Below are 21,713 nucleotides of genomic sequence, written 5' to 3'. Positions count from 1 at the left end.
CAAGGGATTCAATATATGGCAGGTTCTCCTGTGGCTACTATGAGAATTCCCATAATAGAAGATACTATGAAAGAGGATTGAGGTCATCAAAGAAACTTCGATGCAAGATTTTGATTAAGTTATTTTTGATCATAAATATACTTAGAAAACAGGTAAGTAAGTGCATTATAGGCCAGAAAAGCAATGACTTCTTTTATGGTGCTATCCCGTCCCTACTCTCAGCCCCTGCCCCAGGGATAATTGTCCACTCCTACCTTTGTGACTCTGGTGAACCCATCTCTACCCATAGACTTTGCTGAATATTTTTGTACACACGTTAGTTCTCTTTGCTAGGTTGCAATCCCCTCTAAAACAGGGACATTATCTTATTTGTCTTGTTATCTCTAGTACTAGCATTGTGCCTGGATTATGGGGTGGAATCTGGAAAATAGAATACATTGAACTAATATTTAAGGAAGGCAGGCAAATAATTATAGCCAGCATTTATCACATGATTTTATCAAGTTTACTCAGGAAAATATGCAAGCAAGATAAACTCACACAAAGTATTTCAACAGAGAGAATTTTAATATAGGCAATTCGTTAACCAGGTATCGGAAATCTGAAATAGTAAGAAAGGAAAACTGAGGTAATATGAAAAACAGCTACCAGTTAGAGGGATGGACCATGAAGAGAAGGAGGTGGGGTTACTTGAACCAAGAAGCTTGGAAATGGGCCTGCAGAGTTGGGCTCTGGCCTCTGAGTACTTCCTGGTGTTGCTTTTGCCTCTGAAGCTCAGAGAAAGGCCCTGTGGGGCTGGACTTCGGACCTCTGCAGGGAAATATCACTGTTTTGTGGATGTTAGTGTTTCTCTGAGGTGCAATGACACTGTTTTTCAGAGTTCCAAAAGAAGCTAGAGACTAGAACCTACTGTTGCTGTCAGACTATGGTTGTTCGGGCAACAAGACTCTTCTTCCTTCTTTGGGACTTGCAAGTTCCTTCTAGCTCCCTCTATTGGTAGAAACTTGTAGGAAATTGGGCAAAGGGGTCCTCACCCCAACATCACAAGGAAGGATATAAATAGGTAGACTTAGAGAGTTTGATTATCAGCACACATTGTTCTAAGGGCTGCACATGTTTTAACTACTTTAACCTGCCCTACAGCATTATGAGGTACAACGTGTCTTTCATCTTAACAGTCGGCCACATAAATGATAGAGGTACGATTTAAAGCAAGACAGTCTTTCAGAGAACAGGCTCTTGACCATTGTATAGGAAGCATTATGATGATTAGAGTTATAAGCTATGTGTTTCTTCAGGATCGGTAACAAGTGAGATTGGGTGACAGGGACTATCCCAGGTTATTCAGGGTCTTAACAGCCACCCTGAAGGGCTGAGCCTTGATTCAGTAAAAACAAAAATCTTGGATAGTTATCATGTTTTGAGCAATTCGATTTAACCAATATTTATCAGGCCAGAAGCTTGGTCAGAAAAAGGTATAATTTGGGTGGAGGGAAGGGCATAGAATATTTGACTTACGGTCACAGGGAGACTAGCTGTGATTGGGTCTAGATGAGTCTAGAAAAGAAAGAGAGTCCTGGATGCTGAGAACAATTTGAAGGAAAAAATGAAATGCCTTGGTTTTTCGTTCTATTGTCAAGAATAAACAATTATTAACTTTAAGGGTAGTTTGTCCTACCTTGGTCTAGGTTATTGAAGCTCGTCAAGAAAACTGAAAATGCGTTTGTGTGGCCAAACGTCCTGCATTTCATTCAAGATCAATGAGTCAGGCAGTGCTCCTGGGTGACCTTATTAGTCAGTGTTTAAACTCCAGCTTTAAAATACCGATTTATTCTCACTTTGGAAACACAAATGGCTTTTCTTACGCCTATTGTCTACACTCATCTTCTCTTACACTATAATCACTCAGAGCAAGCCAAGTTACTGTGTACAACCAGATGCACAATGTAGAGGAAGAGCAGAGAATGTATGGCCAAGTGGTGTTAAGAATAAAGAGAGCCATGGATTCTCCTGAATAAAGAAAGAGTCACATGTGATCAAATTTCTCTCTTTTTAAAATTTTCTTTTTAAAATTGTATTTATTTTTCATTCATTGAATACAAATGGGGCACAACTTTGCGTTTCTCTGGTTATACATGATGTAGAGTCCCACTGTTTGTGTAATCATACATGTACATAGGGCAACGATGTCTGCAGAGGAGGTAAGTGTTTGGTGTAATGAACAGAGAAGGGATTTTAGGTTCAGGAAATTCCAAGTTTAGTATTCTTTCTCTTTCCTTTAGAATGTGGGCAACTTTGGGGAGGAAGGAATAGTCTTTATTTATTTATTTTTTTTAGTTGTTGATGGACCTTTATTTTATTTATATGTGGTGCTGAGAATTGAACCCAGTGTCTCACACATGCTAGGCCAGCACTGTACCACTGAGCCACAGGAACAGTCTTTCTCAACCTCGGTTTCTTCACTTATAAAATGGGGAAAAAAGTGTAGTTACGTGATTTTGTTAAGGATAGATAAGAATCTGCATGCTAGGCACTACTAGAGTATCCAGGGGAGAGCCACTAAGTGTCAGCTCTTGCTACTGAAAGCAGTAAAAGTAGCAAGGTGGGATGGGTTGGTCAGGGTTGTGGGTTACTTGTTATTTATAGTACTTCTGGGTGACCTAAAACCCAGCATGTTAAAACTAAAAATGATTTCTGAGATGATCTGATCAACCAGCCCATTTTACTGATTTAAGACCTGAGACCCAGAGAACGTTAGTGATTTGTTCAGGGTCATAGAGGCAGCCCATGGCAGAATTAGAACTAAGTCACACATTTCTTGGGTTCAGGTTTCTTTTTTCTTTTCTAACCAGCTAAGGGCTCTTGCATGCAAAATGTTTATAGACATAGTAGTAATAGGGCACCTCGAGGAGTTATTCCTTACCAACTTGACATGGTAACAGTGACCATCTTACACTGATCCTAAATTTCTCACTGATACATATAAATGTATTTATGAACAAAATGAAGGAATTAATATCTTTTTATTTAAGAAGTACATTTGGGAAAATACAGATTTCATGAACTAAAAAAGATGCCTTTTGGAGACAAAGCCGTGAACCACGGTGTGGCTGTAACCTCGGCGAGTTTCACATGCACTCATACCATTAGCCTCTGGTCAATGCTGTAGACATGGTGGTTTCTACAGTCTGGTCAGTTGAGCTGCACAATAATCCTGAGACATAAGCAGGACAGAGAATAATAACAGGAAAACGGAGGCTCTGGGAAACCAGGAACAGATAGTAAACTACTGTAATAACGAGGACATTAAAACTCAGGGGAAGACAGCTGCCCCAAAGTCCCAGGGCAAGTTCAAGAAAATGTACAACTAGATTGTACTGTGGGCACTTCCTGAGAAGACCTCACTGCACTTGGATTTTTTTCAGGACAACTTATTATATAAGTTTTTTTTTTTTCCCCCCTAAGGGGAATAGTATGGTTTTGCTCTCAGAATTGGGAGGCTATTTCTGGTGTATAGAGAAAACCACACTGTAGTCTGATCTTTTAAATATGTATCAGTGACATGATTGGTATATGTCAGTTGGACTAATAAACTTGTAAGCACAGTTATGAGTAATGCAGGTCAACGTGGACTTCATGAAAGGCACAGGGGAAGCCCAGGACAGCAGAGCCCCACCAGGTCTAGCCAGCCATGTTACTCACAGGACTGTGACATGTGGTTTTAATCCTGTCCTCCCCAAATCTCTTAATGTTCATTCAGAACTGAGTTTTCTGGAAGACGGCAGAGATGAAGAAAAGGATATGTATACGTCTTCAAGTCGCTTTGTATTTTAGGTTGGAATTTCATGAGGACTCTGACGAAGGGAGTGAAAAATTTTTTAACATTGCCAGCACGATGATTAATGTGTTTAGTCAATTAAGGAAGAAGGAAAAAATCAATGCAACAATCAGTGGGAGCTACACTTAAATTATTTTAAAAGCATTGTATTAATCTCTAGATTCTAGCATCGTGCTTGGCACAGCAGGTGTCTTCCAAAACATCTAGTAAATGAAAAGATCTTACAACAGGACCTACCAGATTTTTCACTTTTAATCCCATCAAAAAGAACCAGTAGCTGATTTGTCCATAAATCCCACCATGAAAGCTTTCATTCTTCTTGGGTAAATCTTGGGTAGTAGGAAAACCTGCTGTTCAAGTAGAGATAGGCTTTCCACTTTCCCTAAGAGAAAACAAAGAAATATACACTCACAAGGCCATATTTGCTAAGCCAGAATGAAGTTTATTAGTGAAGGGTCAAAATGGTAGTTTCTAAAAGAGCAGTGAAATAGCCTAGAAGACACGGAGGTCTCCAACTGGACCCAAGAAGCAAGGTGGTAAGAAGTTGGGCAAATCCATGCAGAGGTGGCCCTGGGCGCTGGGATTGATTTAGCTCTGATGTAGGCAGTAGCAAGGGTGGAAGGCCGGCTGCCGTGGAGGCCACCAAGCAGCGATGTCACTGCATCTGTGGAAGACTTGACTGCTTAGCAGGGCTCACAGGGGCTTTCGCAGCCACACTGAACGTAGGTCATCAGGTTGATACCGCTCAGCCCAGGAGTTGGGTGGCAGGAGTTGAGCAGCCAGCAAGTTGGCACATAGGTCTCAGGCTGACAGCAGGGTGGTGGGCAGGGGTCACAGCAGATGGGCTGCAGGAGGTTGAGCTCATGTGGGCAGGTGCTGGGCAGGCAGACTCCACAGCGGCAGGACTTGTCTGAGGAGCAGATGGTGGTGGCAGGGCCGGTGGGGACGCTGCAGCAGCGGGCAATACAGCAAGCCATTGTGTTGGGAGTTGGGGTTTTTTTTTTGTTGGGTTGAGAGAAGTGTCTTGGTGTCTCGATGCTCCTCTCTTCTGCCCTGGCTCTTATATACCCCTCTCCCTGGGCGTCGGCCTATTACCAAAACATTTTTCCCCATGTTTCAGTTTATAGCTGTCTCCATAAAATCCACCTAATTACTTAAGTGTTTATTACCTAAGACAAACTCCTAACCCCATAAAAGGGATTTAGGTTGTTTTGTTGTCAAATTAGGACTCTCGTCATTGGACAGACGTCACTGCAGTGGAGAGCTTCATTTCAGTCTTCAAAGGCTCTGGGTCATTATCTTCTAATCATTGCACATAGTTAATAATGGCTTGGTATGACAGGTATCTGCAAATCTTCACTGTGAGTTTTTTTTTTTTTTTTCCTTTTCTTTTTTTTTGGTGGGGAAGGAGAAGCTCTACTTTTCTGATGGAGAAGGAAGTAGGCTTTTTGATTGCTATTCTACCACCCACCAAAGATTCTATGTGATAGTTTAGGCCTTCTGGCTAAAAGAACTGATACTTTTTTTCAGCTTTTTTCTTTGCAACTCCAGGAAGTTGAATTAAGATGAGTGGATGGAATCTATAGAGAAATAGATTTTGGTTCTGCATAAAGAAGCACCCTCTGCCAGCTGCAACAAGTCATTTCCTCTCTACCCCCTTCATACATGCTTTAAATGATAACTTGGCAGGGACACATGGATAGAACTGAAGACCAGAATGGGTGACTGTGCCCAGTGCCCTTCAAACCTCCATTCAATCACGTATGAATTAAGATTATTGATGGCCAGAAGACTAATTGCATTGGGCTATTTAGAGGTGAAATGGTGCAGCATTGCCCAGAGTGTTCCGAGGCACTTGACAGGGTTCTCTTAAATGCTTGAGAAATACTGAATTCTTCATTGGTGGGCCTCTCAAAGCCTTTACTATGCTAACATGCTTGGTGACTTTTCAATAACTAGACAGAACATGTATATTCCCCTAAACTTACTTGGCCACGGACTCCTTTTCACTTGTTATTTTCATAGATTAGCTTCATAATTCAGTGTTCTCTGGAGCATCCCTGGGGAGATTTGGTGATATCTTACATGCTCTCCTGTCCAGGAGAAAAGAGACATCTCCAAAATATATCCAATCTACTAAAACCTTACTGATGAATTATCAAAAAAATAAAGTCATAAAATGCAGTATGATATATTTGAATCCCTTTAGACTAGGAAAAATATGAAACCAGTAAAACCTTTAGAACTGTTTACTTTGAAAAGTTTAGAAGTATGTACCTGTTTTCTTGACCCATCTTTGGATAAAAAGGCTCAAACTCGAAATAAGGGCGGAAAATTATACAACACAGAGGAGCCAGAGGTCAAAAGAGGTTTAAATTGACAAGATGATGGTTCACAAAATGGTTATCGTGAAACTGCTTTCATTTAGGCTTCTGCCTACCAGAATGATTTTTGCAGTTTTGGTAACCTCTGCTGGAATTTGCTATCTCTTAGTTCAGTCAAATGCTCATTGATGGAATACCTCTTGCGAGTCAGGCATTATGCAAAAAGAAGGAACTAGGAACCTGTCCTCATTAAGAAAAGACAGAGAGGCAAGCCAGCAAATGACAACCAAGGACTGTATACCAAGATATCTAGGTTATGATGTGAAAATAGAGGTAGGAGCCACTGACTACCTGGAAATTTTAGGGAACAAGAAGGGAACATATTTTGGGTGGGGAGTCTTGATCAGCAGGTAGAAAGGACTAGGAAGGGGATTTTGTAAGTGGAAATAGTTGGAGAAATAAAAGGCCATAGGGTGTGTGTTTGTTCATGCAACAGTAAAACATGTTGATTGGCTGAAGCACAGATTCTGGATCTGACGGCTGGGAGACTTTGGAAGGAAAAAACGTGAAATGAAGTTGGAAAAGCAGGTGAGTGCCGGCATGAATAATTTGTACTGGGCAACGTGCATTCATTAAAGCTATTTAAGCAGATATGGAGAGAGTGGACTTGCACTTTGCAAAGATACTGTAGGTTTTGAGAAGAGGCTCACTGCCGTCGTCATTGTCGCTTCCTGAGTTTAGCTACCATGCTGACTCCTTTCATGGGCTCAGCCCATGAAAGCCCATGATGCGTGCAATGGCATGTGTGCACAGTGCCTGGCATGCTACTGGGCTTTTTGTTGAATGAAATGACAAATGAAAGAAAAAAAAAAAAACAGAATGAACATAATCTACAATTACATTAAATGGAGTTCCAGTAAAATACTGTTTTTTTTTTTTTTTTTTTTTTTTTTTTTTTGCCATTTTGCAGACTAGGAACCTGAGGCACAGTAACACTTACTAACCAGTCAGGCATAACCCTACTCCCCTGTGCTTTGGGGTTTTTTTTCTGAATAGAGAGAAGTCTTAATTATTAGTTGAGTACAAGGTTGGTAGGCAAGTTGGGGCCAGGTTATTGAAGGTCTTGGGACCATAAAGAAAGTTGATTTTAGGACTCATTTTCTTTATCAAAACCCTATGGAGACAAATGAAGATAGAGACAGATTTTGGGGTGTTCTACGGGAATGAAGAGGCAGGTCTGATGCCTGTCTTAGAAGGTAGTGTGGTTTGGTGAGATGAGAAGAAAAACTTAGCTGGGATTTTTCATTCCATCATTCAGTTTTGGGGAACCACTACTTGGGTGGTACGTCAATTTCCACAATAAAACTAATATTCTTGTTTTTAAGATTACTGGAACACCAATTCTCCACTAACAATTCGTATTTATTGAATATGTAACATGTGCGAGACTTAGTGCTAAGTATTTTAGGTACTGCTCCTTCCTCATGCCTCACAACTCTGTAAGATTTGGGCTCTTACTCTGCTCATTTCCCAGGTGATGAAACTGAGAGTAAAGATGCTGAGTAATTGATTCTAAAAGTCACCCAGCTAGTGAATGATGGCTCTTCAAACAGCAGGGGCCCAAGCTACAAATAAAACCAGTATTTTACTGGAACTCCATTTAATATAATTGTAGATTATGTTCATTCTGTTTTTATTTTTCTTTCATTTGTCATTTCATTCAACAAAAAGCCCAGTAGCATGCCAAGCGCTGTGCACAGAGCAGTCAACTATTCCGAGAAGGTCCTTATTGCCAGGGCGAGGGGGAAACAGACAGTAATAAAGTACACAAAGGACTACATAGGAACTTTAAAAGTTCCAGAAGAAAATAAAACAGGGTAATGTGTCAAAGTGACAGGGAGGTGGAGCAGGGAGGGGCTACTTTGGTCAGGCTGACTGGGGATGGTCTTTGCCAGGGTGACTGGAGAGTAGCAAAGAGAAGGAGATAAGGTCAAAGAGCCTGGCAGACAGGAGGTTAGTTGCTGTACATAGTTTGGATTTTATTCTAAAGGCAAGAATCCACTGGATGATTTTAAAATTTATTTTAAATATATTTTTATTTTTAATTGATGCAATAATGTTATATATTTAGGGGGTACAGTGTGTCATTTCTTTTTGGGGAACCACAGACTGAACCCAAGGGTGGGTAACCACTAAGCCACATTGACAGCCCTTTTTAATATTATTTTGAGACAGGGTCTCACTAAGTTGCAAAAAGGCCTTGCTAAATTGCTGAGGCTGGCTTTGAACTTGTGATCCTCCAGCTTCAGCCTCCTGAGCTGCTGGGATTCCAGGTGTGCACCACGGTGCCTGGTTTACATTGTGTCATTTCAATCTGTCTTCAATGTGTAGTGATCAGATGTGGGTAACTGGCATATCTATCACCTTGGTCTGTACATCATTCATGCTGGGAATATTTTAAATCATCCCTCCTAGTTATCTGGACATCTCCAATGAATAGTTGTCAAGTATAGTTATCCTATTGTGCTACAGAACCTTAGAAGTGATTCCTCCCACCCTGCCTGACTTAGAGTGATGTAATTCACATTCTAAGGAAAATGAAGTGTAGCAGAGCCCGTGTGGAAACAGGCTGAGCTAGGAGGAGCCCAGGTGACAGAATGGGCAGCAATGTCAGTGATCCATGAACTGATCAGAGGTGGCAGAGCTTGGGGAGACTTTATAGGACCTAGAGGTGACAGGTCATGCTGATGGAAGCGATGTGTGGGAACAGAGCCCACAGATCATGTTCAGGTCCAATTTGGTCACAGGTGAGGGGAACATGAGGAAAAAACAAAAACAAAAACAAAACTGTCATTGGGGATGGGAGTGAGTTCCCCTTGGGACCTGTAGAAGGTGGGCAACCTGGGGTCCGCAGGGGGGAGCAGGCTTAGGAGGTTCCATCAGGGAGATAGAGATTTTGCTTACCACGCAGTTCCTGGGCTGAGGAAGAGGTGATCACTTTTATGTGCCTTAGTCATGCTTCTTGTTGTGCCTTACTGACATCCATGTCCCAACGACTCAGTGGATTTCTGGGTTGCTGCTGGGTAAACCCTCCCACAGCAGCATCTCCTGAGTCAGCGGGGAGGTTAGGAGGCTTCCGGCTCCAGGGCCACTCCAGGTTTTTGAAGCCTGTTGCAATGCTTCATCCCTTCACACAAGCCGGATATAGAAACCTTTCCAGTTTGTCACCCTAATAAAAGTGCCTTTGAGTAAAAACATTTGGTCTTTATTTCCTGAATTGCAAAATCTTTTAAATTGCTGGTGAGTGAATTCCTGTATAAAATAGATGGAAAGAAAGAATGGTTGGTGTCAGGGCTGTCATTGACATCAATCTATCTGCTGCAGAATGACCACTTTGCTCTTTGCCAAGCATTCAGGCAAAGGATTTGGGTTGGGTTAAAGGGTAGATTTCGATTTTTTTCCCCCTCTACTTGCATCAGAAGACTTTTTTTTTCCAGTTTGCAGTTAGAGTCAAGTCTGATAAAACTCTTGCAACCTTATTATCTTGCACTGAAAATTATCCTCAAGTTGGATTCCTTTAAAATGCAAGTAGTGGTGTTTTCTACTTGAGGACAGCTTATATTCACTACAGCTGTAGCTGTATGACTCTTTTCATCCTGTCTCATGTAGACTTATATGAACTCTTCACAACATGCCAGAACCCATCTCATAAGCGTTTGGTCACATGACACATGGAATATTCTTGCAAGTTGTTCCTTAGCAGCTTCTGCTGGCTGGAAGAATTACTTACTTTTCTTGGGAGCCCCAGGTTTTCATTTTATTTCTTATATATTATTGTATGTTACAGAGCATATAGATTGTAACAGAGAATACAGTTAAAAAATACATGCCAGGCATGTTGGCACATGTCTATAATCCCAGTGGCTTGGGAGGCTGAGGCAGGATTGCAAGTTCAAAGTTAGCCTCAGCAAAAGTGAGTTGCTAAGCAATTCAGTGAGACTCTTGTCTCTAAATAAAATACAAAATAGGGCTTGGGACATGGCTCAGTCGTTGAGTGCCCCTGAGTTCAATCCCTGGTACCCGTTCCCCACCCCCAAATATGTAAGGTTGACCTGGTTGGGACAATGGACATTCATTAAAATTTAAGTGCCTAATAAATGCCCAACACTGGGAAAATAGATTTTTATCTATTTACTCTGTGAAATCTAATAAAAAGATATATAAAGTTATTCTGCAGTATACTTAAAAGACTTAAATGTTATATTTTTAAACATTAACTGACATTATAACTTTACTACATTTTGAGTTTAGTTTACTAAACATATAATTGGCTATATAGTAACAACAAATTCATATAAAATTTTTATGTAAGAAATATGGTTCTCAGGGGTTTTCATGTATTATGTCATTTAAACCTTATAATCACCTTACAAGGCTGGTATAAAAGTTATCGTCTATTTTATAGATAAGGGAAACTGAGGCATAAAGTGATTAAGTCACTCAAGGTCAATAGCCAGGAAATGGTGACACTGGTCTTGAACCCAAGCCATTTGGCCTCAGAGTCTGTGTTCTGAATCACTATCTGTTCATCTATAATCTCATTGTTGATTATTTTTCAGGAGAGAATATTGGTTCAGTTAGCCAGTCTTCACTGAGCTCCTTCCATTTGCCTTATACTGGGAGGAGATTAAGGGCATGCTAGGACAAGCAGCTCACAGGCACACTCGCACATATCTTGGCATCTGTTGGCATTCACAGGGTACACAGGTCTCAAAAACAACCCAGAGGAGTCAGAAAGGCATTCCAGTGGCAGGGAACAGCCGCAATAAGTACACACAGTGGGAAGGAAAAAACTGTCTTCAGGAAGCAGTGGATAGTGTCTGGAGAACAATCACGTGAGAGAGTAAAGGTAGACATAGAGGCTCAGTTCCCTTGATAAGGACTCCAAACCATTGGAAGTCAAGGAATACGTTTTTCTAAAGGAAGGAAACTCCCTCATTAATCCCCTCAGCTGTGAATATGGCTAATATGACTATCACATGGACAGGGTACTTAAGGGATACATTAAATAATGCATTAATACGTTTAAAGCAGTGTCTGGAACATGGTATGTGCTCAGTAAAAGGTTCTAGTAGGTGTGGTAGTTATTTTAAATAAGCCAACAGAAGCTGAAGCTCTTCTGTCATTTATAGATATTGTTTTTCTCCAACAATGAGATGGCCTAGGGTTAAATTTGGGAGTTTAGCTTTCCATTCTCTCATATCTGGAGAGTCTTCTGCCTGGACAGTCTTCATGATACTCTGCCCTTCTCAAGTACTTTCTGCCATGTTGCCTGTTTGCAGAGGTAGCCATCACAAATGCCTTGCAGGATTTATTGCCCAGAGGGGCCTGAGGCAATTCTCTATTGTCTTGAGTATGGAATTTACCCCCTATTAACTATTAATTAATAGTTAATTAAATATTAATTAACTATTAATTAATAGTTCTCACTAATATCTGTGATTTATGCAGACATGAAATTTATTTTAAATGCAGTTGAAAATTTGAGCTGGACAACAGGATTTAATGGGACAGCATGTCATTGTAGTTGGTCAATGTTCCTGGGAGGAAATTTGACTTCTTTGTCAGTTGGAAAGAAGCACACAAAGAAGAGAGCAGAAAAGAAGGGGTAGGACATGAGGAAAAAGTCCCACAAATATTGAATGTTTTGGTTTTTAGGAGTGTAGCTGTGTTGCATAAAGAGAGATCAATCACTCAAATGGAGTAAAAGATCCCTGTGATCAATCTCCTTCCTGTTTCCTCAGCTATTTTCCACACATATTATCTGGCTATTGCTATCCTCTCAATAGCCCAAAGCGTTTTCTGCTACAAAAAGCATGTATTTAAATGAAATCATGCTAAGCGAGATAAGCCAATATCAAAAAACCAAAGGAAGACATGCTTAATTGATCACCTACCAGGCAGCTAGTAACCTGCCAGGCAAGTGATTATTAATGATCTCATTTCTTATATCATTACTGTGAGATACTGGGACCCCTATCTGATAAACAATCAAACACTTTGGAGGAGATACAAGACTTGTCTAAGGTCACAGTCCATCAGTGAGTGGATCTGGGATTTTAAATTTGGGTCTTTTGATTACTTTTTAGATCCTGCCCTCTATCCCTCACTCAGTATAAAGCATCTTTAGGGTGATCAGAGTGTACAAGCTATACTCTACGACATCAGATTTATTTGTTTTGCTTAATAAATGTTAATGCATGAAATGAGAGTTTAGTATTACTTCCATTTTCAGCTCCTGGTGCATCTAATTTCTGTTCTGAATCTCTGTGCAGTTCTCTTGCACTTTGGTTTCTTCTGATCACTAAAACAACAAGTGTTGGAGTAAAGTTTGAAAAACTCAACCTCTGAGTTTTCTGAATGCTATTTTTAGAATTCTACTACTTTGTCCCCACTTCCAGTGGAGAACCTTGAATTCTTTCTGCTTTAAGCTCCTTGGGGCTTTTGACCTCCAACCCTGTCGTTTCTAACTCTTCTCAAACTTCCTAATGCTTCCTGATCTCAGCTGCTCTGAAGATCCTGAGTTACTTCACTTCTTCATCCCACAATATTATTACCCCACTAGGATTTTTTCCAGGTGTACATCTTTTGAACAAGAGAATACTAATTTCGGAAATTGTAATTATAGTTCTTTAGTCTGCCTCATTCAGACCAAGGTTCCTCTCATTCTTTTGAGAAAAGATTGTCTCCTCTAACAAAAATAAATACTATATTAGAAGTTCAAGAAAGCTAAAGTCTTGAAATTTTGTACTTTATCTATTAGCCCATGAAAAGCCAGGAACTTTGACTTCTAGGGTCATGTAGTGTATCAATCCCATTTCTATGTCTGTAAGTCTCAGGAACAGAGTTAAAAAAGAATGAACTATGTTATATGCATTTATGAATTTGTCAGAATGAACCCTACTATTATGTATAACTATAAAGTACTGGTCAAAACAAAAAAGAATGCAATTAGAAATGAATACACCCTATATGTACTAAAACTTATTGCTTCGGATTAGTCTCTCTTAATTTCACCAAAATGATTTTACTTACCTCTTAAATCTCCAGTTTACCCAATGCTTTCATGCTATAGATGATGTGATGAGTTACACTTTCTCTCTTCAAAATTTCTCAAAGTCCCTTTGTGTCCTTGGACTTTTAAAATTAGTTTTGCCGATTGGTGTTTACTTGAATAATCATAATGGAAAACAGATTTATTATATTAGAATTATGATTTGAGGGATGTTAGTAATCAAGTCTCCCTGGTACAGCCTACTTCCTACCAGAGGATTTTGATTGAACTGGTGGAACTTTTGTCATTACAGAACTCAAGGTGCTGAGCCCACCTAGTTTCTCAACCAGATTCCATCTGACCCAAATTGTTTGCTTCTCTGGTTTTCACCTTCAAAGCCCAGTGACTCATTTTTTTCTATCCATACTTAGCTACCATAATTACAAAGAGAGTCCCTAAGCAAAAAGTCTGAACAAATGGTTCACTGAATAATCTGAATTTTTAAAGGCAATAAGAGTATAACAGGGACCAGGCAGGAGACAAGAACCACACCCATTATTTGGGCTGAATGAATTTTACACGAAGAGTGCCTAAGTTGTTAGCTAGGTAATAGAAAGGGTTAAAAGAGGACCTTAAGGTATCACAAATGTAGGAACTGCTTTGTTTGAAAGGGAAGCTTTAAAGCCTGGGCTATAAAGGGAAGGGAAAAGTCAGTAAGACTTAACTTAGGTCAAAAGGTTAGTTAGGGGTTGCCCTGTGCAGAGGGCACAGACTTTCAAGGAGCGCACAGGCTGGCTGGTGCTGGTGAGGGAGGCCGCGCAACGAAGCTGTTCTACGAGTGTTGAGAAAACTGCAAGCTGAATCCAGATGTCGCTGTGGCACGAGTCTGCACTTGCTGGAGTGAAACAGTGGTCCCGGGATGATAATCCTGGCTCTCTAGCGTAGAGTTTAGTGTTAAGCAGAACCAAGCAAAAAAGAAGGGAAAAGTCCCTCTGTCCTCTTCCAGCCCGCCCGTTTGCCTCTCTCGCCCCCTAGCGGCAAAGCCGAGCAGAGCCGCTGGCAGTACCAGAGGGCACAAAGAGTAATTTATTGTCAACCCCAGGGCTTCGCAAACAGCCTTCGTTAGATCTGAATCTCCCCACACCAGTCTTTACTTCCAGGTTCATAATTTCATTGTCTACCTGAGTCTTGGGATCAGTGTTGAATCCTGTTTCAATTTTTCCTTATGAGTTGTGTGACTGGAAGCAGACTATTTAACCTCTTTTCGGTTTGATATACTCAACTACCAAACCAAGATAATAAAATCTGATTCACAGGATTGATGTAAGTACTAACATTAGGTTCATGGGAAGTTAATTTAGTGAGTGGTCCAGCATTTCATACCAAAACGGAGGGGCACAGAGAAGACAAATGCATATGGAAGAAAATATTCAGAGTGTCTACTATCTTTGTTTCTGTTACTGATTGTGAAGCTGTTGTTGATATTTATAACTCTTCTAACACCCATTTGACACATTTTTTACCTTTAGTCAGGACCTTCTGTGGTTGGGGTTCTTAACCTTGAAAGGTGATGCAAACCTTTGTTCCTGAAAAGACCCTGCCCGCCCCCCCCCCCCCCCCCAATTAGGTTTCCATTAACCTTTCCCAAGTAACAAGTTAATATCCTGGGTACAGATACAGCCCTTTTTCTTCCATTGCGTAGCAGCAACCCAAACTTTCTTTTGCGAGTCAGGATCAAAAGCCGGTAGAGTAATCTTTCTTCTTTAGTGACATGAGGAACCCCAAAATAGCTAGGTGGAGGTTTTAACTTCTAATTTGTTGTTATTTCCTCCTGGTGGAAGCATATTTTCCCCTTAGGAATCAAGACCTCAAAATCAGCAGAACACAAAGTTGTGGGGCAAAAAACAAGAAAAAAAAATCTACTATTGGATTACTAGGTGTAATAGTGAGAGCAGTTACTCTCCCTTTCACTGTTGGATTCTGGCTGTGGCAGTCACAGTCTTATATGCTGCTTTTGATTCAGAGACTATTCTACAACCTGTAAAGAACCATATCCTTTCCGTGTGTCTTTGGGAGGCCATTGGCCTTTTCATTAGGATAGCTGGTTTGGGATAATGATGGATGCATTAAGATGAGTTCATTCCACAGGTATGTGCCTATTGCTGCATTTCTTTAGCTATGACATGGATTATTTGATCAGAATCAATGCTATATGGAATAGCTTCATGGAAAATAACACATGTCTTAAGTCTAGGAGGGGTGGTCCAGTCAGCACATATATCCAGAATGACTCTTCCAGTGAAGTCAAGTCTCTGTCTCTTCTATAATGGTGGAGGTTGAATGTAATCAACTTACCAGCAACTGTGTTGTTGGTCCACCCAGGGAATGTGCCCAGTCAGGAGGTCATTGTTAAAGAGTGCTTTTGGCAGGTACTCACTAAGTGGAGAATCCAGGTCAACAGTGGGGAGGGGGAGTCTATGTTGAGAAGCCTGAGCATAACCTTTATCACTGCCAACATAGCCACTTGGCACACGGTCCACTGAACAAGCATGGACATGGGAAGAGGGACTGACTGACATGTGTGGAATACGCCATTTTGTCTACCTGGTTAATCGAGAGCCTCTTCTGTGGTAGTGAACATTCACCAGGAACAAGTATGTCTTCAGACCCTGTGTCCATTATGAGAGCCGTCCATTTTCAGATATCTTCCCCAGACCTCCTTGACACCAATATTGTAGTCCTGTTTCCAAGTCTCTGGTGGTCCAGCAGAACCACTAGCAATGACTTAAGAATTGCCGTGAATCTGTATTTCTGCGAATCTTTTAATCCAGACAATTTGGAAAACCAAAATACCACTTGAAGTCCTGCCCACTGAGAGGATTTCCCTCCCCCACTGTTCTTCAGGGACACTCTTTTTAAAAATTTTTATTTAGTTGGACTCAATACCTTTATTTTTATGTGGTGCTGAGGATCTAGCCCAGTGCCCCACATGTGTGAGGCAAGCTTTCCACCACTGAGTGACGACCGCAGCCCCAGGGTCACTCTTGAGTGGGTTAGTAATGATGAAGTTATCCATTTCCAGTGTATCATTTAGAACTATCTGCAAACCATATATTTTTTCTTCTCAACAAACTGCTCATAAGGAATTACATGTCAAACCAACTATGTGAATCAAGGAAGGAGAGACAATGTGGTAAGGGCTGGTGGCCAAAGAGCTTGGGCCACTGCTCATTCAGCTGACTTTACCATTTGGACATGCTCAAGCCTCATCTCTCATATAACATTTCCACTCTGATGCATTACTCCTGTGCATACCCAGCCTTGTGGCTTGGTGGGCCAGGTGACACCCAGTTCATCATGAGCAGCTCAGGTTGTGTGGTTATTCAGTCTGTTCCAGAAATTCTGGATCACTGGCAAGCCAGAAGTAGTTTATCCAAAAGGGAGAGTAGTTCTTTTCAGAAGAGGATTTTCTTGAAAGCCCCATAGGTCTGCTCTGTAATTCTTCTCTTGGTGCTTACCAGAAGCTACATATGGCAACTGTATTTTTCATAGACACTTCAAGCATTACTGGGTCTGCTGGTTTAGAAGGTTAGGACGAAGTAGTAGTTTGCATTGTACTTGGGATTTTTCTTCAGTGTCTTCTCTGAACTCTTGTTCCCCCTAAAAATCAGCAGCATTTTGAATTATCCTTAAATAGGTTGAAACAGCTCACTCGATTATAGTATACACTGATTCCAGAATACCCAAAGACCATCAAGAATTGAGCATTTTAAGTTAAAATATTTTCAAGGGATAGCATATTTTCTTTCATCTTTGAAAATGGATCACAACATGTTCTGGACTGCTGGGTTTTAAGAAACTTCACTGAGGTGGTGAGCTTAATTTTATAGTTTATTTTTTTCTCTCATCCTGGAGTTCACATATGTTTTACTAAAACATCTAATGTACTTGCTACTTCCTGTTTATGAGATTTAATCAGCACGATGTCATCCATGTAGCAGACTGAGTATGATGTGGTGTGAAACGTTAAGACAATTAAGATCTCTTCTACCGATATTATGACAGAGCTTGGGAGTTGACATAGTTCTGAGACAATACTTGGAAGGATGCTATTGGTCACACCAGGTCAAAGCAAACTATTGTGATTTTCCTGATATGGAGGAAAAGGTTTTTTTTCATGTTACTGACTGCATACTAGGTACCAGGAGCTGTATTTATTTGCTTCATTAAAGATACTACACCTGACTGGGCTTGGTCGCATACACCTGTAATCCCAGCTACTGGAGGAGACTGATGCAGAAGCACAAACAAACAAACAAGAGCTACATGTGGAACATCACCTCCAATTGGGGTCACCGCTTGAATTAGTTTAGGATAATGATATGCAATTATTGTATTATGCACCAAGGTCTGTGTGCTTTCTCCACAGGACAAACAAGTGACCTAAATGGGAAGATGGTGAGTATCACTATCTGGACTTTTTTCAGGTTTCCTGTAAGCCTCCAAAGTCATAGTATAATTTTGACTTTTCACTCCTTGTATTGAGGAGCACTTCTGGGGGCTTCTTCTTGGCCTTTCTTCCCACAGGAACCTCATTCCTCAGGCCACGGTGCAGTGCAGGAATTCTGTCAGTTGTCAAATACGGTTGTTCTAATTAGATATTTACACATTAGGTAACCAGCCTGCAGACCTACTGCGTCCACTGTGATTCAAATGTGGACTGAGATTCCAATCTTCCCGAGCCACCATAAGCTACCACTTTCATTGGTAAACCAATGGCATTTTGTGTCACTAGAAATTACTGTCAACTCAAGTGTTTTTATAAATCCCGTGATTGGAGAAATTTTAGCCCCCGTGGTCTCAAGCCCTGGTATCATACCCATGAGTATATTATGTTACATGACAAAAGGGACACTTCAGATGTAATTGCTAGCCATTTGACCTCAAAATAGGGAGAGTATCCTAGATTATCAAGGTGGGCCCAATACAATCACATGAATCCTAGAAAAGCAGAGCAGAAAAGAAGTTAGAGAGATGTTGCAGAGGGAGAAGCTGGAGAGATTCAATGTGTAAAGATGACATGACCTGCCATTGCTGGTTTGAAGACGGAGAGGGCTTGGGGAAGATATGAGAAGGAAATGAATCCTACCAACGAACCATGAACGTGGAAGAAGACCTGATCCCCAGATGAGAATCATTTAACTGACTTTTAAACTGTGCAACCCATGTAATTACATTTAATGTTCAATTTGGGACAATATAAATCAGTGGCTACAGAAAATAAGTGATTCTTTTAGAACTTTCATTAACTCTTTTTTTGGAGGATGGGCGGGGCAGTACCAGGGATTGAATTCAGGGACACTGGACCGCTGGGTCACATTCCCAGCCCTGTTTTGTATTTTATTTAGAGACGGTCTCACTGAATTGCTTAGTGCCATACTTTTGCAGAGACTGGTTTGGAACTTGAGATCTTCCTGCCTCAGCCTCCCGAGCTGCTGGGATTACAGGCATGTGCCACTGCGCCTGGCTCATTAACTCTTTTATGTATTTCTGATGATTACTTTACCTCAGATGTTAAGATCTTGAGTTTGTCATTTCCCTTCTGAGAGCAAAATTCCAGAAAGAAGTTAATATAAAGATTATTAACTATAGTGTGCTGATTTTAAGTCTTTGGGTATAAAATAACCAAAGGGTTAGCTGGATCAAATAGTGGTTCTATTCCACGTTTTCTGAGGAAACTCCACACTGCTTTTCAGAGTGGTTGCACCAATTTGCAACTCCACCAGCAATGTATGAGTGTACCTTTTTCCCCACATCCTCACCAACATTTATTGTTGCTTGTATGGGTTGCCATTCTGATTGGAGTGAGGTGAAATCTCAGTGTAGTTTTGATCTGCATTTCTCTAATTGCTAGAGATGTTGAACATTTTTTCATATATTTGTTGATTGATTGTATATTTTCTTCTGTGAAGTGTCTGCTCAGTTCCTTAGCCCATTTATTGATTGGGTTATTTGTATTCTTGGTGTAAAGTTTTTTGAGTTCTTCATAGATTCTGGATATTAGTGTTCTAAATGAAGTATGTGTGGCAAAGATTTTCTCCCACTCTGTAGGCTCTCTCTTCACATTGTTGATAGTTTCCTTTGCTGAGAAAAAGCTTTTTAGTTTGAATCCATCCCATTTATTGATTCTTAATTTCACTTCTTGTGCTTTGGGGGTCTTGTTAAGGAAGTCGGGTGCTAAGCCAACATGATAAAGATTTGGGTCTACTTTTTCTTCTGTTAGGCACAGGGTCTCTGTTTTAGTACCTATGTCTTTGATCCATTTTGATTTGATTTTTGTGCAGGGTGAGAGATAGAGGTTTAGTTTCATTTTGTTACATATGAATTTCTAGATATCCCAGCACCATTTGTTGAATGGGCTATCTTTTCTCTAATGTATATTTTTGGTGCCAATTCCATGCCATTTTTGTTACCATTGCTCTGTAGTATAGTTTAAGGTCTGGTATTGTGATGCCTCCTGCTTCACTCTTCTTGCTCAGGATTGCTTTGGCTATTCTGGGTCTCTTATTTTTCCAAATGAATTTCATGATGGCTTTTTCTAGTTCCATGAAAAATGTCATTGGGATTTTAATAGTAATTGCACTGAATCTGTATAATGCTTTCAGTAGTATGGCTATTTTGACAATATTAATTCTGCCTATCCACGAACATGGGAGATCTTTCCATCTTCTAAGATCTTCAATTTCTTTCTTTAGTGTTCTGTAGTTTTCATTGTAGAGGTCTTTAACCTCTTTTGTAAGATTGCTTCTTAAGTATTTTATGTTATTTTATTTTATTTTTTGAGGCTACTGTAGATGGAGTAGTTTTCCTAATTTCTCTTGCTGTGATTTGTCACTTATGTATAGAAATGCATTTGATTTATGGGCATTGATTTTATATCCTGCTACATTACTGAATTCATTTATGAATTCTAGAAGTTTTCTGGTGGGTTTTTGGATCTTCTAAATATAGAATCATGTCATTGGCAAATAGTGATAGTTTGAGTTCTTCTTTTCCTATTCATATCCCTTTAATTTCTTTCATCTGTCTGATTGCTCTTGCTAGAGTTTCAAGGACTATGGTGAATAGAGTTGGTAAAAGAGGGCATCCTTGTCTTGCTTCAGTTTTTAGAGGGAATGCTTTCACTTTTTCTCTATTTAGAATAATGTTGACCTTGGGCTTAGCATAGATAGCTATTACAATGTTGAAATATGTTCCTGCTATCCCTAGTTTTTCTACTGTTTTGAACATGAAGAGGTGCTGTATTTTGTCAAATGCTTTTTCTGCATTGTTGAGATAATTATATGACTCTTGTCTTTAAGTCTGCTGATGTGATGTATTACGTTTATTGATTTCCATATGTTGAACCACCTTGCATCCTTGGGATGAACCCCACTTGATCATATTGCAATATCTTTTTGATATTTTTTGTATGCAATTTGCCAGAATTTTATTGAATAGTTCATTTAGTTTTATCACTGAATAGTATTCCATAGCATAGATGCCCCACAGTTTGTTTATCTGTTCACCTATTGAAGGCTATCTTGGTTTCTTCCAATTTTGGGCAATTACCTAAAAGTTGCTACCAACATTGACATGCAGGTTTTATGGGGACATTAAGTTTTCATCTTATTTGGGTCAACACTCAGGAGCATGATTGCTGGATTGTATGATAAAAGTACATTTAGTTTTTTCTTTTTTTTTCCTAATACTGACTATAACCCCAACCCCAGAACCTTTTCTTCTTGCAAAACTGAAAGTCTATTTCCATTCAATAATTGCTAACTTCCCCCTCTTCTTGACTCTGGCAACCACCATTCTACTTCTGTCTCTATGAATCTAAGAATGTCACATACATGGAGTCATACAGTGTTTGTCTTATTTTGTGAAGGCTCATTTAATTTAACATAATACACTGGAAGTTCATGGTATAGCATGTGTCAGACTTGCCATGCTGTTTGAGACTGAATAATATTCCATTGTCTGTACACTCCATATTTTTTCCACTAATCTCTCAATGGATACGTGGTCTTCTTCACTCTCTTTGCTATCATAAATAATACTGCTATGAATGTTGATGTGCAAATTTCTCTTTGGATTCAGGCTAGTTAATTTTCAGAATATCCCTCAATTTGAGTTTGTATGTAGTTTCTTTTATGAAAAGATTTATTGGTGCATATTAATTAAACAGAAGAGTAAGTTTCGTTGTGGCATGTTTGTACATGCATATAACATAGTTTTATCAATTTAATTCCATAGTAAGTTTCCTTGCCCTCCACTTCCCTGTCCCCCTGATTCTCTTCCTTCATACTAAGAGACTCCCTTCTGTTTTCATGAGATCCTTTTTTTTTCTTTCTAATTTCTACATATGAGAAAACCAAACAAATATATGCCCTTTGACTTTCCGAGTCTGCTTATTCTCCTTAACATAATGCTCTCCAGTTCAATCCATTTTTCT

General features: G+C 40.0%; 1 protein-coding gene across 1 annotated transcript; it reads right to left on the bottom strand.

The window, feature by feature from the left end:
* Positions 1-4,408: 4,408 nt before the first annotated feature.
* KRTAP3-1 (keratin associated protein 3-1) lies at positions 4,409-4,831 on the bottom strand. Its single transcript, XM_079132900.1, has one exon. It carries the CDS (start codon positions 4,813-4,815, stop codon positions 4,522-4,524), a length of 294 nt encoding a protein of 97 aa, XP_078989026.1. The 5' UTR covers positions 4,816-4,831; the 3' UTR covers positions 4,409-4,521.
* Positions 4,832-21,713: the final 16,882 nt, after the last annotated feature.

The sequence above is a fragment of the Sciurus vulgaris genome, assembly GCF_902686455.1.
Source record: "Sciurus vulgaris genome assembly, chromosome: 3".
Taxonomy (NCBI): Eukaryota; Metazoa; Chordata; class Mammalia; order Rodentia; family Sciuridae; genus Sciurus; species Sciurus vulgaris.
Note: the sequence above shows the minus strand (reverse complement) of the source record. Positions and strands in the feature narration are given on the sequence as shown.

Excerpts from the sequence above, each read along its gene's own strand:
- KRTAP3-1 (XM_079132900.1), bottom strand. The coding sequence starts at position 4,815 with ATGGCTTGCTGTATTGCCCGCTGCTGCAGCGTCCCCACCGGCCCTGCC.